The sequence below is a fragment of the Mercenaria mercenaria genome, chromosome 10, assembly GCF_021730395.1.
Source record: "Mercenaria mercenaria strain notata chromosome 10, MADL_Memer_1, whole genome shotgun sequence".
Taxonomy (NCBI): Eukaryota; Metazoa; Mollusca; class Bivalvia; order Venerida; family Veneridae; genus Mercenaria; species Mercenaria mercenaria.
This window is the reverse complement of record NC_069370.1, coordinates 73,468,497-73,486,749: the sequence shown is the minus strand read 5'-3', so window position 1 is coordinate 73,486,749 and position 18,253 is coordinate 73,468,497. Positions and strand designations below refer to the sequence as shown.

The window sequence follows — 18,253 nt, the reverse complement described above, 5'->3', positions numbered from 1 at the left end:
GCCTCCATGGTCAGGTGGAAGGCCTTCATGGTCAGGTGGAAGGCCTTCATTGTCAGGTGGAAGGCCTCTGTGGTCAGTTGAAGGCCTTCATGGTCAGTTGGAAGGCCTCCATGGTCAGGTGGAAGGCCTTCATTGTCAGGCGGAAGGCCTTCATGGTCAGTTTGAAGGCCTCTGTGGTCAGTGGAAGGCCTCCATGGTCAGGTGGAAGGCCTTCATTGTCAGGTGGAAGGCCTTCATGGTCAGTGGAAGGCTTTCATGGTCAGTTGGAAGGCCTCCATGGTCAGGTGGAAGGCCTCCATGGTCAGTTTGAAGGCCTCCATGTCAGGTGGAAGGCTTCCATGGTCAGGTGGAAGGCCTCTATGGTTAAGTGGAAGGCCTCCATGGTTAAGTGGAAGGCTTCCATGGTCAGGTGGAAGGCCTTCATGGTTAAGTGGAAGGCCTTCATGGTCAAGTGGAAGGCCTCCATGGTTAAGTGGAAGGCCTTCATGATCAGGTGGAAGGCCTCCATGGTTAAGTGGAAGGCTTCCATGGTCAGGTGGAAGGCCTTCATGGTCAGGTGGAAGGCCTCCATGGTTAAGTGGAAGGCCTTCATGGTCAGGTGGAAGGCCTTCATGGTCAGGTGGAAGGCCTCCATGGTTAAGTGGAAGACCTTCATGGTCAGGTGGAAGGCCTTCATGGTCAGGAGGAAGGCCTCCATGGTCAGGTGGAAGGGCTTCATGGTCAGGTGGAAGGCCTACATGGTCAGGTGGAAGGCCTTCATGGTCAGGTGGAATCACTGATCCCTCACTGCTGTGATTTTGAAACTGCACTTGGGGTTTGGAATTCTTCCATGTGAGAAAGTTGTCCAGCTCTGTGGTTCTGTCAATGTGCCTGCTTGTCATAAAATAATGCCAGGATGGTGCCTGGGGTCTTCCTCCACCATCAGAAGCTGGAAAGTCACAATAATTTGATCAATAATTGAGGCAATGCTATGTTAAAACCCAACAAAAACAAAACATTACTTAGTTGAAATGGTTACAAAAATCTGAACTTAGATCAGGGTAAGCTATTATTTTCTGAGTTGAAAAGTTCAGCATCTGTATGTGATAGTCGCCAAGACAGGAATGTTGGTAAATATAGAGATAAAGGTAAACTTTGTTTATTATCGCACATGATAAATGGATAACATCAGCTACATAGCTCTTGTGCGATCTGCAATGTATCCAGTAACAAATGTTAGCTTATTGTACCGCATGGTGCTACCCTTTAAATACCAGTTGCTAAGCAAAGGAACTACCTATAATCACGTCTTTGGTGTGGCCTGGCCAGGTATTGAACCTCGGACCTCCTGCACTCAAAGCTGACACACTATGACTGAGTTAATGATGTGGTGTTAGACAACTAGACCTGGTATGAAATCAAACATTTCTTAAAGGTAATTCTCTAGGACTTATACCATCTCAGAATTCTTGTATTTACTTGGAAATACAGATTTTTGTAGTGACATTTTTCCAAGGAAATTTTTCTGTATATTAAACTGATATTGATTTGATGTTGACATAGAGTTTAAAAGATAAAATACTGCTTGCCTCAGTTTTCCTTAAATACAGATAACATGTTTGCTGTTTGATTATTTGACCAATTGTTAAATGGATACCTCTGATATGGTTTGTTACATTCAGAGTGTTAGAAGAAATTCAGACATCGGAAGATAAGGACACAAAGCTGGAAACCAGACAGAAACTTGCTGTAAAGGTATTGTATAGTTAGCAACTTTGTTTAGAAGACAGTTTAGAGACTAGTCCCAGAATGCTGCATTGCCATTGTAGGTCAATTTCAAAATTGTGTGCGAAAATAGCCAATCAGATAATGCAGATTTTAGAGTACCAACCTATAGGAATGGATTGAAACTTCACACGCTTGTTCACTGTCATGGTCTGACATGCATTGCTCAGGTTCCATAACTCTGCTTTGCATTTTTACAAAATTATGCCCCTTTTTCGACTTAACAGATTTTGGCTAAGATTTTGTATGTAAGCTGGTATCTCAGTTGACCTCGCATGGCAAGTTTCTAAACTTTGGCTTATGTTTTAGCAAAATTGTGCCATTTTTTCCAACTTCGAATAGAAAATTTTGATAAAGCTTTTATTTGTAAGGTAGTATTAGGTGGAAGAGCTTCAAATAGTCAGGGCTCCAGATAAGATGCGTATTAGCGTAAATTAAGCTTTGAAATAATGCATATACGCATGTGCGGTCATTTTTAAGCGTATAAAAAAGTATAAGAAATTACAGAAACTCCTGCAATGACTTTACTAGCGTTAACAAAATCCGAATCGTCTAAAGGCTTTATGTAACAAAGCACGGTCAGCATTTATTCTCCCACACAGAACGTACACACGCATTGAATGGTAATTAAACTATATTATATACCCAATGCATTTGTAAATCAAATAGTTGGGAATCAATATTGATGGTACGGTAGTGTTTTTTAAAGCAGTGTCAATTTAGAATATCAACCTCCGGTGTGGAGTAAACAACAAATGTCTTTTTCTAAGATTATAAAAAGTGAACAAACACTCTACACATCTTTAAACCAACAAGAACGATCATTGAAACATATTTAAAGCTATATTGAGTATTCTATTGGATTCAGTAGCGGTGTTTTAAGCCAAAGTAAGCCAAGGGAGAACAAAATGCAAAAACTTGAATGCTGAATTGAAACTGAACTGCAAACAAATTCATGGGTGTTACACCAAATTAATAGATGATATAAAACCGTTTTCTTTTCTTTTTCACATTTACAAATTTTCAGGAGTAAAATTACTAGTAAATTTCAGATTTTACCATTTTACTCATTCACAAAAATTATGATGAGTTGATACTCATAGGCCAAAAAAATTATCTGGAGCCCTGTATAGTTGAACTTACTGTCATTAGACAGCTCTTATAGTACAAGTAAACTAGTATAAATACTTTATTAAAAGTCTGACAGCCTGAATACATTTGTAATTGTTCTACTCAAAGGGAACTTACTTTCACTGTTGTAGAAGGGCAGGTTTTGAGATTGGATTAGGTAGTTGTTATGAGGCCTGTCAATTCCATATTAAAATAACCCAGCCTACCGAGGAAAGTGTAGTACCAAAGACTAAAAAACTAGTGTTGTGTCTGTGTCAGCATTTTCCTATTGAACGAGTTATTATCCCATAAGGTCAAGGGTCAAAGTAAAGATAACAACGTGCTTAATATCTTGTCTCATTTTAGGGGCATTTATATGGAGCATATATGTTTGACAAGCAGCTCATGTTTAATATTTGTTGATTAGTTCTGGTTACATACAATTTCTTACACTTTTGGCAGAAAAGATGTTTTAGAAATGTTCCAACTACATGTGCATGATCCCTTTGAATATGATTGGCACATTTGTTAAGATTTCTGTCTCTGAAATTCATAGATATTACATTTGAATACTCTAGGCTTTCAACCACACTGCTGAATATGATGGGATGATTTCTGATTACTTCCGACGTCAGTTTAGCAAAGGAGTTTCCCAGCTGCCATTGCGGTATGGCATGAATCCACACCAGAAACCTGCTCAGCTTTCTACTGTCTTGCCGGAATTACCACTGAAAGGTACAAAGATATTTTTTCTGTTGGATTAACAAAGATCTTTTGATTCCTGACACCTGATATCTAAGTCCAAATCCAAGATAATTTATTTGGTTGCTCTGTAATTGTTTTATTTTGTTATCCTGAAATACTGGGGTATTTTTGTCAGGAAAAAACTGCAATTTCAAGGAGACAACAATTCATGGGTTTTAAATTTTGTGTATGGAATTACTATCTGTTTATGTAGATTCAATTTCATGGATTGACAGCCTCAAAACTACAAAAATTAGTACAATAAACTTACTGTAAATTTTCATAATAGGACAAAATGATAAAATATTTGTAGTAACTGTTTCAACATTTTTCTCCTCCATTTCTTGTAGATGTAATGATAAACTTATACAGATGTGCCAGAAATATTTTCAAATTTTAAGAAATGACCTTCTAAGATGTCCACTTCTGTTGGTATGGGTACCCAAAGTGATTGGGGATAATGGCCGTTGTAGGAATATAAAAACCTGGATTCTCTTTCAGTTGTGAATGGTTCTCCAGGATTTATCAACCTTTGTGATGCACTGAATGGATGGCAGTTAGTGAAAGAACTGAAGTCGGCATGTGGTACAGCTGCAGCGACCTCGTTTAAACATGTCAGCCCAGCAGGTAAGCAATTACTGTAATTTCCTGCAGACAAACCGGATCTTTGTAAAAGTTACAATTATAGACAACGAAGGTGTAATGTGAGCATAACACATGACAAAAACCCACATTAAGACCAATTCTCTGTAAGAACCAAAAAATTAAAGAAGGGGTCGGAAACTCATAGTCTCAGAATTACTTCATATTTGCACCCTTTTTAGTATTCAAGCCATATATGAAGAATCAAGGGGGAAAAGATATGAATCAGCTCTGGTTACCATGGAAACGGGAACATTATACTTTTGGCGAAAAATGGCAATTTCTGAGAGTCAAATTTTACTAAAATGTTACAATTTTCTTTACACATAGTGGTCTCTATGTCTGCAATAGAGCACTAATTTTCATAATTGCCTGAAATACATACCTGAAGTAATTATTGAAAACAAATATTGTCTTCCAACATATTCACAGTTTTAGAAGCAACAATTTTATAAATACCCCCTTTAAAGATTTTACATTATCTTTAAAAATTGGTCTGCATGTATATTTTTCAACTTCTAATAGAAAAAAAAGTGCACGCATCTGAATATAATACTTGTATGGATTCAGCAGAGCTATGATACCCATTTCAATTTAAGGAGGAATTTTAGTGGGTCATTCATATTTGAGCTTTTTACAGAAATTTGAAAATTGACAAAAAATGAGTTTTCAGCAAACTCATTTATGCCTAAATTACAGAATAACCTGAAATAATATTACATTGCCAGATACAGAATTGTTGCAAAACATAAGTATTTCATGTAAAATAATTTTACAAAGTTATACTGTCCAACACTTTGTCTAGAAATTAAGGAGAATGTTCCGTTACCATGGCAACGTACAAGAAAATTATAATTCAGACCTTTTTAAAGCAGTTTCTGTATCAATTTTGTATTCTATGAAACAAGAAAAGTTCATCTGCAAACTGTCAATGCATCTAACGCACCTGAAGCACATTCTGGGCAGAATTAAGAAGAATACAACCATAATCATGATCTATGAAACTTAAAGCATTGTCACAAGGTCAGTTCTCAACAACCTTGTATGCACTTTTCTTTCTTTTGGGTAAACTAATTTTGAGTTTCAAAGCAGTTGGAAATACTCATAACCAACTGACACTGGCTTTAAGGTATTGTATGGTTACTAATCATGACTGTCCAATTTTTGTTTCAAGTTGCCATGGTTACAACATTCATTTTGCATTAAAAAACAGGGATCATCCTAGGTCAAAATTTGAGGGAGAAGTCCTCCACAGAATTTAGGGAGAAATTGAGGAATTTAAGGAGAAGAATCGGCATAAAAATATCTATGTGTGTTTGTGTAAAGACAGTGTCCTTTCACCTTTGGAAATCATTTTGTTGCCATGGAAACAAATAGTAGTAAAAGCAAAATCATGACTACTTCACCTTTAGATTTAATATTTACATTTTAAATACAATTCAAAAGTATGAACAAATAACAGTGTAATCCAAGACTGAAAAATATCATGATATTTAAAAATAATACAGTATGTTTATGTAATAACAATCATGATGCACATTCTTCCTTTAACAATCAAATTAAATCAAATGATCTACAGAACAGTTTAGTCAATATTTTGCTAGATACAACTTTAAATGAGCCGCGCCATGAGAAAACCAACATAGTGCGTTTGCGACCAGAATGGATCCATACCAGCCTGTGCATCAGTGCAGTCTGGTCAGGATCCATGCTGTTCACTAACAGTTTCTCTAATTGCAATATGCTTTGAAAGCGAACAGGATGGATCCTGACCAGACTGCGCGGGCCGCTCTGGATCTATGCTGGTCGCAAAGCCAATATGTTGGTTTTCTCATGGTGCGGCTCAAATGTATTTAATTCTTTCAAACTATCAAGACAATGGCTAGACTTTTTACGGATAGCTATAGATAATGTAGATTTAAGACTTTACTAAGTTTATTCAGAAAAACCCTGATCATGCACATTCCTGTGCCAGTAAATACTCAGTTAATACAAACTGCAGTTGCAGAAATATCTCCTAATGCTTTCTCCAAAATTTATCAAAATACACAACTAAATCTACTTTATTTATTAAAGTAAATACATGCTGGTAAAATAGGATGTTATATGCCTTGTATATCTTAGAATGAAACCTGTTTTACAGATGACAATTTTACTGGATTTCTGAAGATTAATAGATGTTGTTACATGGATGAGGTCTTAAATTAGTCAGAAAGTCAGCTAGAAACTCAGATGTTCTCTTTAATCATTGGCCAGTTAGTATATATGGGCTTAAGTTATTACCTAACACAATATAGGTAACTTTACAAATGTATGAATTTTCATTAAAATCTGCATTGCAACATTCTTAAAAAATAAATTTCATCAGAAAATATGATTTTATGATACAGGCTTAAGAGGGAAAAAGAATTGTAATATTTCAACAGTCTCACAAAATCAAGTATACTAATTCAACCATTCTTTTGCTATATTTTCTCAGTATTTTTTAAAGATTTAAAAAATCTATATGAAATAAAATTATCTATGGTAGAAAATATACAATTAGATCTGCATATGTTTGAGTAATAAGCCTTCATGTATAATTATGCTGTAAATTGGTAACCAAATCTGATGAGAACTGCAAAATATGTGCTTTTTTACAGATATTCAAAGACTGTCATGTGTTTATTTCATTTAGATATGTTCAAGTGCATCTTTTTCAAAATACATTAAATTTTATCAAATTTAAATATAACAAATTTAATGTTATACATGCAGAAGTAATCAAACAGTATCAGATTTTTTTAATTTTAATATAAACATGATAAAGTCAAGAATAAAGATATTTTTCAATTACAGGGCCTTTGGTTAAACAACTATCAACATTTTTAAGAAATGACATTCTAATTGTTTTTCCATAAATCTGAAAAAAAACATTAATGCAAACAACATACATTCTTGTAATTCCATCTTCAAGGTGTCCAGTGTGAGTTCTTCTATTTATGTCAAAGGCACCAATCATTATTTTGGTCTGTGGCTATCCAAAAAAGGGACAGATCTTTACTATTCAGATGTTCATAACTTATTCCAAAAACACTAATTGATGATTCCCCACTTTCAGCCTCTCTATTTGGGAAACACACACACACTATTTTCATAAACATTTTGCCTTCACAATGACATACTGCATTTCAAACTTGTGTCCCCTACTATAGAGATGAAATGTCATCTTGTCAACACTAAACTACCTGGATCAGACAGTTATGTCAAAGGCTGCACATTTGCAAGTTATAAAAAGTCTTTTTAGCAGTCCTTGTTATTTTTATTTGATACAGAATCTTGAGAAGGCTGGCTCTTCAGGTGATATCAGAGGTCTTCTGACTGCATTTACTTTTACCCTTACTGTAGCTGTCACTGAAAAATAGAGATGTGAGAGAATAACAATCTGAATGTCTTTCATGTGACTATGGGTGGTGGTGGGATGGGGATGGGCTCTCCAGTTAAAATATTTGTGACATCATGTTACTGGGTAGAACTACTGATCTTCTACAAGCCAGCTGGAGGGTTTCCTTTCACAAATTTGTAAATGAATAAAAATTACATACACTATTTCAATCATTTAATAAATTTTGTATAAGTAAATGTATAATATATACATCTTTCTTTTATTCTTTTAATGAAAATAATTTATCAAATAGACCTCCCCCTCCTTGAAATGATTTTAAAAGGAACAATTGTATGAAATACATTAAATACTTTTGACTTTGCTACACTTTGATTAAATTTAAGATACATGAAGTTCTAAACAAAGTTCATAAATATTCTGTCAAAAAATAACATTCAATAAAGCATTTATAAAGATCTGAAATCAGACCTGATCAGAGACTAAGACAAACTATAAATAAAATGTAGATACCTTCCTTCCTTTTATTCTAATATAAGCATGATGATGATCATTCATTCTTTGAAGAATTAGTCTGGAATATACACAAATCAAACTAAAATGGTTGTTACTGTTGTTACATTTTGACAGATACAGGATTTCATCCTTTTCAACATTATATGGGCCACTTTAAAAGTAAAATCTGTTTCTCATACATGTGCAGAGGGTCCTTTTCTGAAAAAGGGTATTTTAAAATTTCAAAAACTTATCAATATTTATAGTCACAATACAAATGTATGTCAATTTAAGTTATATGAAGTCCTACTAGCTATTCTTGTATCATAGATTGAGAGGTCAAGATTTCATACTTGTATGAATATGGGCATGTGGGGGACTTTATTCTTTATTTAAATACATGTAGGCCTCTGATGTGTAAATATATATAAAAACATATTAACTTTGACACAAACCATTTACATTCAATATGTACTTGTAAAACAGGCATGTGCAGATTAAAACATGCTGACTTATGTGTAGCAATGGATGCAAATGTTTTCATTTTTCAGCATTCAGTGAGTTTTTACTTCAGTAAGTCTATATTTCTACAGGTACTTTGGCAAACACATACACTGTTGCAAATGACTAAATTATGATTACCTCTCTAGAACATCCACTCACTTCATAGTTGTTTGAAACTTTATCATCAAGCAGTCATTTTCAAAAGAAATAACTCACAGCTGAAAAACAAAACAAATAAATTTACAAAAATATATACATTTTGAAATGAAAATGTCTTTATCTGCTTTTTACAAATAACATAAAAAGCATGCTAATGGTCATTTACAACTAAAATCAGGGCTTTTTCCATTATAAATCTACCTCCAATAAAAGGAGGTAATCCCAAAGAAAACAGTATGTTTCTTCCCAAGTCTGAATATGAAATTCCCAAATGTGTTACCTTATATGGTTGTTTGATGTTTTAAAATGGTTTTGAAATTTGTATATATCTATATTTAGGTTATTACAACAACATTTATAGTGTTGCTTAATTTACACAAAAAATATCTTTACATAGATTTTGGTAATTTGGAAATTTCCACATTAGACAATTTCTGAGAGCATTTTCCCAATTCCACTGGTGTTGGTGCATGGTATTCCCAAAATGATGGAAAAATGCCTGTAAGTTTTATCTTGGTAAAATAATAAGAAATGTCTGTCCAATATTTAAGAAAATAACCTTTGTATGGTCTTTGAATCTGTTGAAGGAAGTGAGCACTTATCTTGCATAGCTTGGAATTTTTACATGTCATATTAAAACATAAAATATTATGAGACTCGCCTGTTTTCATTGCAGTGTTATCCTTTAACACTGATCCTTCAGTCAGTTGATACAAACTTCACTTATGGAAATAAACACACAGATGTCAGACTGATGTCTATCCACAGTTTAGACTCTTTTCTGCCAGAGTATTTTTCCCAAACTATGTCGCTATTCAGCAAATTTTAAACGTGGACTTGGTTTGAAGGGACACATCCAAGCATCCCATGCCCATTTAGCATAAAATCTCTGACTGTCATTGTATCTATATACTTAAAATTTGCAAAATCCGAGTAGAAATCTGAATTCAGCATAATCCAGGAAGTAAACTTAGATAAGCTCTTTGTGATTTCCTAAATGAAGAGCATCAAGGGGAGGTAATAAAAATAGGAAAAATGCCCCAAATCATAAACTTTGGCCCAAATCTACAAGAATGTGTCTGAATGACCCACTACGATTTATGTTTCTTTTTGAAATATCATCTTCCCTTTAAACAAACAAATATACTTTTCTGCTGAGACCTGTGCACTTTTCAAGATGTAGAGCACTATGCTGTCAGACCGTTGAAACAAAGAATAACAAGTCATACAGCTAGTTTAACCATTTACTCGTAGGCCGTGATGGTGTATCAAGTAGACAAGTAGGCGGTAAAAGCCTGAAAATAGACATATGTTGTTTTATAATAAATGACCATACATTTATATCTGTGTTACATTTGACCTTAAATCTTACATTTAACCATTTATAATTTATATATAGCCTTAACAATGTTTAACTGCAGATGTCAGCATTCAATTATTATATCAAACCTGCTAGTAATAATTTAACCAATACAAAATGCACCCATGGTTCGAATATATTTAAGAACGAATCCATTTCAAAAACACCAAAAATGCATACTGAGCAATGCAGAGCGATATAATGTACATATACTCAATACAAATCATGTATATAAACTGATATACCCGATAACTTACAGCATGTGGGGGCATAAAGGGTTTAAAAGGATTGAAATGTAGCGAGAAAATATTTCTGCCGCCATGAAATCATACCACGAGGAAAAACACGGAAACAGCAGAAAAGTAAAAACCAAATTGTACTTTTGTAGCGAAAAGTACCGAAAAGAGATGCGGCGGTGAGTGATACCACACAGAGGTATCACAGTAGATGAGACAGCACACTCCCCGCCTGATATCTCACACAAGATATCACTATATCAGTTCATATTCACGACATACAAAGTACAACTTAAATGCCAAGAATAAATATGTTAATTATATTTGTACTTGAATTGATTTTGCAAAAATTACAAAATATGAATTCTATTCAGAGTTCTGCACATAAAAATTATCTGGGGCCCTTCAGACAAAATCCAAATGCAGCTCTGGAATTAGAAAACATGTGCTTTAGGATTGATATAAATATACCTTTTAATTACTAGTTAACAAAAATAATGTTAACTTGACCGAAAAACTTTTTCAAAAAGTCCCTATAATATACAGCAATCAAGAGAAAAGCTGAGTAATCATATGAAAAGAGCCAAAGGCAATGCTACCTGCACTAGAGCGCAGGAGTGATGGCACAATAAAAGTTCTTAAAACAACTCCATTGCTAAAGGTGCGTCTTATCAATGAGAATATGTGGTACAGTAAACACACATAAATTAAGTTTTAACAACAGTTATAACAATATCAAAGTTCAAGCATACTAAATGTTATGAATTACTTTTCTGATTTCACAAGAAGGACAAGTTCATGAACAGGTCTTATATAAGTACTTAATTTTCCATCTTTGAACACAATAATTTCAACTGTTCGAAGTTTCTTGTCATTACTGAGAAACACTCTTGTTACCCTGGCCAAAGGCCAAAAATTCCTACACACTTCTTTGTCTTTAAGTAGAACAACATCACCCACGCTTAATGGTTCTTGTTCATAGTTCCATTTTCTACGAGTTTGCAGAGTATTTAAAAACTCTCTTTTCCATTTACTCCAGAATTGCTCTGCAAGGTATTGTACCCGTTTCCATTGTGCACCATATAAAGACTTAACATCTAAATTGCTCACATTTGTGTTGTCACATACAGACTTAGATGTAAGTAACATGGATGGACTTAAAACTTCAGGATTATCCGGGTCATTTGAAACTGGGACAGTGGGTCGGGAATTTATTATGGCAGTGACCTCAGCCATCAGTGTGACTAATACATCATGTGTAAGTGTTGTAACAGGCTTTAGCATAGATTCCAAAATTCTCCGAGCTATGCCAATCATTCTCTCCCAAGAACCACCCATGTGTGAGGAATGTGGAGGATTGAAAACCCACTGACAACCATGTGACTGTAAGAAATTCTTAACTGGACGATCCTCTACAAATATAGTATCAATACCAAGAAGGTCTGTGGCACCTACAAAATTAGTGCCACGGTCAGATTGAAACTGTTTCACTGTTCCTCTCAGAGAAACAAACCTACGCAGAGCGTTAATGAAAGCTGACGAAGACATTTCATCAATGACCTCAATATGCACGGCCCTGATAGTGAGGCACGTGAACAATACTGCCCATCTTTTAGAACTTGCTTGGCCGCCACGAGTGCGTCTGGATACAACTGACCAAGGGCCAAATACGTCAACACCTACGTAAGTAAAAGGTGCAGATTGTTGAACCCTATCCACGGGAAGTTCCGACATTTTTTGACTTAAGAATTTGCCTCCGAGCTTTTTACATGTTACACAATGATATATCAGGGAGTTGACTAACCGTTTTCCACCTGTAATCCAATATCCTGCATCTCGGACCGCCCCTTCTGTAAGCTGCCGTCCTTGATGCTTAACAAGAGTGTGAAAGTGACCAACCAAAAGTCTGGCAACATAATGTTTCCCAGGAACTATAACCGGATGTTTCTGATCAAGGTCAAGGTTACTCTTACTTAATCGACCACCAACACGCATGACACCATTTTCATCTAAATACGGATCAAGGGTCAGAATGGGCGAGTTTTTAGGAATATTATGTTGACCTTTCAAACAACTGACCTCTTCCTTGTAGAATTCAGTTTGAACAACCCTCAAGATGAGAGATTCAGACAACTTCTGAAAATCAGGACTCCTAGCTTGTGAAAAAGTATGGTAGCCAGCGCATGGTTTATGCTTACCATAAGAAATTGCCAAATGTCTGAGGATGGAAATAGCCGTTACAAGTTTTGACCAAGAAGAAAACTTGTCAAATCTGTGACTACCCAGCTGATCAAAATCTTGAACACTTGTCGCGCTAACATTAACTTGGGGACAGATCTCTTTGTCCTGATCAGGATCAATAATGGGAAAAAACTCTGGTATTGGGGCTGACCTGTTTGATAAGTAGTCCGGACCAGACAACCAAGTACTACTTTGTAACTCTGAAGGACTAACACCTCTACTTCCTACATCAGCAGGGTTCAAGGCAGAAGGAATATAATTCCACTGTTTAGGTAGACTAAAACGCCTAACCTTCTCAACACGATTGGCCACATATGTGTAGAAACGCCTAGTATGGTTATTAATGTAACCCAAAACGATCTTACTATCTGTGTAAAATCTGATCTCATGTAACTTCACCTGCAACTGATCAACAGCAGTTTGAGCAATTTCAACTGCCAGCACTGCACCACAGAGTTCAAGGCGAGGGATTGTGTGCCCTTTTTTGGGTGCTACCTTGGACTTCCCTAAAACAAAACCTACACGAACCTCGTGATTACTTGTTTGACACACAAGATATGCCACTGCTGAGACAGCAATTTCTGATGCGTCACAGAAAACATGTAACTCTACACTAGATGTATCACTCAGAGACACATCAAGGTAGCTCCTGGGAACCTTAAATGAACTAAGCTCACGGAGTAGGGTTTCCCACTTATGCCATTTGACCTCAATGCTAAGGGGTATAGGATCATCCCAGTTGCACTGCTCTGAAATTATGTCCCTGAGTATGAGCTTGCCTACTATAGTAAAAGAGGCAAGAAAACCTAGAGGATCAAACACAGAGTTGACCGTGGATAAAATTTTTCTCCGAGAGGTGACTTGGGCAGGTAGTATGACATTAAAAACAAAACAATCTGCATTCAGATCCCATCCAAGGCCAAGACTACGCTGTGTTGGTAACCTTTCTCCAAAGTCTAGACTTTTCAAGTCTTTGGCAAGGTCCTCTGTGGGAAATGACCTCATAACGTTCTTATCATTGGACGCGATCTTGTGAAGACGCAAATAACTTTGACCTAGAGCTACTTGAGTGCGCTTCAATAAATCCACGGCTTCTTGAGCACATGGAAAAGAAGTCAAACCATCATCTACATAGAAATTATTGTGTACAAAAACCTTAATGTCTTCATCACATTCTTCAACAGATCTACGAAGCCCGTATGTCGCAATGGCAGGGGACGGGCTGTTGCCAAATACATGTCTTGCCATGCGATACTCGATCAAAGGTTTTTCTACATTATTATCTTCATACCAGAAGAACCTTAAAAAGTTCCTATGTACTTCATCAACCTCAAAGCAGTAAAACATTTGTTCTATGTCTGCAGAGATTGCTACAGATTCTCTGCGAAATCTCATGAGAACACCCAGAAGACTATTTGTAAGATCGGGACCAGTTAATAATACCGAATTCAAAGACACTCCCTTAAATGTTGACGATGAGTCAAACACAGCTCTAACTTGACCGGGTTTCTTCGGGTTATATACCCCAAAGATAGGCAGGAACCAACACTCTTCATCTTCACCTAAAACTGGGGCAACTTCAGCATGACCATTAACCAATATTTTACTCATAAACCCGACCATGTGACTTTTCTTTTCAGGGTTTCTCTGTAAACTAACATGGAGAGACTTTGCACGCCGCAGGGCCTCTGACCTATTGTTAGGCAAGCGTTGCCTAGGCGATTTAAATGGAAGGGGAACAGTCCATTTACCTTCATTGTTCTTTCTGAAACCGTGATCCATGATATCAAGGAACTCTCTATCTTCAATTGAAAGAGAAGGTTTATCATCATCAATATGTCTCACAAATAAGGGGTCATACATACCATTGACCTTGTCTTCCACATAAAACTGACTGGTGCAGGGTTCGAACAATGTGGGGCGACCATTGTTTAACACATGAATCTTGCTAACATTGACCACATCTGGAGTGTGTGTCTTACCTAGACACATCTCTCCTATGACGACCCACCCAAGACCTACATGTTGCGCGAAGGGAGCACCTGGGGGTCCTAAGATTTGGTCTCTAATGTGATGAGCCTCAACAAGATCTCTACCAATAAGAAGCAAGATCTCTGCCTGATCATTGATCTCAGGTATAAGACCAGCAATGTGTGAAAGATGGGGATGACAACTTACGTCTCGAGGGGAGCAAATCTCATTCCTGTTATTAGGAATGTCAGGACATTCTATGAGGGTTGGTAATGAATAACTCACGCTACCATTGACAGACGAAACAATGCAATCACTAGCACGGCGCCCATGTGCAACATGAGTGCCGACACATGAATTTATAGTGTACTCAAAATCTGGACTATCAATTTGTAACAAATCAAACAATCTGGATCTCGCCAATGACTTATTACTTTGTTCATCTAACATGGCATAACATTGTACAATATTTTCAGGATATTTTGAATTAACAACATTTACTAAAACAAGTTTAGCACATGATTTTGAAATTTGTGAAGCACCACATATCTGAGTACAACTGTTTGACACAGAATCTCTCGGGTAATCAGCTCTCTGGTTCGCTCCACCTCTGTTGCCGTCCTCCCCGCCATAAGGTTTTACAGAAGGTTGAGGTGATGGATCTACATGCAATGCACCTGGATGGTTGACATTGCCACAAACACAACACTTTATTGACACTTTACATTCATTTGCTTTGTGATTATTGAATTCACAGCATTTGAAACAAATATTATTATCTTTCAGAAACTGCTTTCTTTCACTTAAACTTTTCAATCTAAATGCCCTACACTTATTTAAACTGTGGGATAACTGGTGAAGCGGGCAGAATCTAGTAGATTTCCTATTCTGGATCTGGTTAGAAACTTCAGTTTTTCTGCTGGTCACAACAGGAACTTGCTTTGAGGAAGCAGTGTTAAATTTCAGACGTTCAGCAACAGTAGTTACACTCGGGTCATTCCTTATCTTTGCCTGTTCATGAATAAAGTTAACAAATTCTTTCAGTGGCGGGAAATACACATTCTTCTCCCGCTTATAACGATTTGCTCTTGTAGCCCATTTTTCCTGGACTGATCCCGGCAGCTTGCAAGTAATTGAAGAAAGCCCAACCGACGAGTCATAATAAGCGAGAGGGATAGCGTATGCACTATCTTCTTTAAGTGCTAAAATTTCTGACAAAAGATCATCAAGCTCATACCACTTTGTCGTGTCCGAGAGAGTCAATCGCGAGAATTGTTCAACGCGTTTCTGTATTAACTTGTGTACTATTTCTGGTGCACCATATCGTTCGTCGAGACGTTCCCAAATCTTTGAAAGACCCAAACACTGATCCTTACTATACACTGTTTTCAGATTTATTGCATGCTTTCGAGAATCTGGTCCAAGATACTTGATGAGCAGATCAACCTCTTCTGAAGCATTGATATTCATATCTGAGGTCACTTGTTGGAAACTGGTTTTCCACACTTGATAGTTTGCTGGGTTATCATTGAAATTCGTAATTCTCGAGAATATAAGTTCTTTCTTCAGAATATAGTTTGTAAAATCTTCGACTGTGGAACTTTGCACTGGGCAGGTATTACTATCAAAGAATTTCTTGATTTTCTCATCTTTGTCCATTTCCGGAAGTTTAAGTTTTACCGAATCTTTCTTTTCACTAATATCATCAGCACTTCCTTCGTTTTCTAAAATCTCAACTTCAGTTTTCAACTCTTCCGCAGCCTTTTCTTTCTGGAGAATTAATAAATCAGCTTCAATTTCCTTGTTTTTCTGTTCCAACCTGGCCTTTTCTTTTATGAGTTCTGCCTCCTTTTGTGCATTTTCTACACTTCTTTGAGCAGCTTTCATTTTACTGAGTTTCTTTTTCATTTCAGATGAACCACATTTAGATGAATGCTTTGATTTAGAAAATACACCTCCTATAACGTCTTCCAAAATCCCTTGACGTCGTTTTTCTATTCTGTCGCGAAACTGAGCAACATCACTCTGAATCTTTGAAAAGTGCGATTGAAACAACCCTTTTAAATGATCACTTTCTTCTGTTTTGGTTGCAGTAAGAAAATTAATGTAAGTTACACCTGTAGCTTCATAAGATGATAAATCAGAGTTCAAATTATCGACCAACTTTTGCAATTGTGCAACACTCTCTGATGAGAAATCCTGACACAAGGCAGAAGAAATCTTTTCTTCCTGTACCGACAGTCTCTTCTCAAAATCAGTAACCCTATTCTTGAACGACTCCATGGCCTTAAAAGTGAGTGTTCGTAATTTGCGTGTCGTCATGCAGATTTACAAAATGTGAAAAATCGTATCAGCTCTTGATGCTCAAATGCTGCTTTTACTATGCTGTCAGACCGTTGAAACAAAGAATAACAAGTCATACAGCTAGTTTAACCATTTACTCGTAGGCTGTGATGGTATATCAAGTAGACAAGTAGGCGGTAAAAGCCTGAAAATAGACATATGTTGTTTTATAATAAATGACCATACATGTATATCTGTGTTACATTTGACCTTAAATCTTACATTTAACCATTTATAATTTATATATAGCCTTAACAATGTTTAACTGCAGATGTCAGCATTCAATTATTATATCAAACCTGCTAGTAATAATTTAACCAATACAAAATGCACCCATGGTTCGAATATATTTAAGAACGAATCCATTTCAAAAACACCAAAAATGCATACTGAGCAATGCAGAGCGATATAATGTACATATACTCAATACAAATCATGTATATAAACTGATATACCCGATAACTTACAGCATGTGGGGGCATAAAGGGTTTAAAAGGATTGAAATGTAGTGAGAAAATATTTCTGCCGCCATGAAATCATACCACGAGGAAAAACACGGAAACAGCAGAAAAGTAAAAACCAAATTGTACTTTTGTAGCGAAAAGTACCGAAAAGAGATGCGGCGGTGAGTGATACCACACAGAGGCATCACAGTAGATGAGACAGCACAAGCACAATATAAACATATGTTTTGCTCCATAAATATATTTTTTCTTGCAGATAAAAGTCTAGATCATACAAGAATCAAATAAATATTTGGAAATATTAGTTTGGTATGAAACCTTGTTCATTTGCCTTTAAAATTGGCAAGTACGAAAATAAAGGACACTTTCTAGTACTTTCTAGATAACAAAATAGGCATGCACCCCTACTTTTTTGAAAATTCAGCAAGTTGGGGATTTGCATCCTCGTTTCCATGGTAACTGGGACATATATTGAAAAAATAAAAAACAGGATTTTCTTAATTTTGCACCCTCTTCAAGAAAAAATCGGTTTAAAGGAAATCTGTGGCTATGAGTTTCCAACTTTTTTTGGTTTTTACAGAGAATTGGTCTTAATATCATACTTTAGTCATATTGGTAATTCATGCTTGTTTACCAATGACTGCCATTATCATACAGATAATTATTGGTTGAATCAATTTATTTCCATATTTGTTGTTAAAACCAGCTCACTCACTCACTCATATTTTGAAATCAAAGAAGAATTTTAAAACAATAAAAAATTGTGAGTTACAACCCTTGTGTCATATATTGGTGTCTGTCTCTGTTGAGCTAAAATTTTGGATAATCTGCTGGAAGT

General features: G+C 36.1%; 1 protein-coding gene and 1 long non-coding RNA gene across 3 annotated transcripts in view; one reads left to right on the top strand and one right to left on the bottom strand.

Moving 5' to 3' along the window:
* LOC123561294 (bifunctional purine biosynthesis protein ATIC-like) overlaps positions 1–18,253 on the top strand; it is a 53,583-nt gene that overhangs the window by 10,944 nt on the left and 24,386 nt on the right. For both annotated transcript variants that reach the window (XM_045353562.2, XM_053553366.1), the window contains exons 7-9: positions 1,662–1,734; positions 3,453–3,609; positions 4,120–4,245. In XM_045353562.2, coding sequence (XP_045209497.2) covers positions 1,662–1,734; positions 3,453–3,609; positions 4,120–4,245 — 356 coding nt within the window. The remainder of the gene's footprint in view (positions 1–1,661; positions 1,735–3,452; positions 3,610–4,119; positions 4,246–18,253) is intronic.
* LOC128559981 (uncharacterized) lies at positions 5,725–9,097 on the bottom strand. Its single transcript, XR_008372854.1, has 3 exons — positions 8,780–9,097; positions 8,156–8,216; positions 5,725–7,653 (listed from the first exon to the last, which is right to left on the bottom strand). It is a non-coding gene; the product is annotated as an uncharacterized LOC128559981 (long non-coding RNA).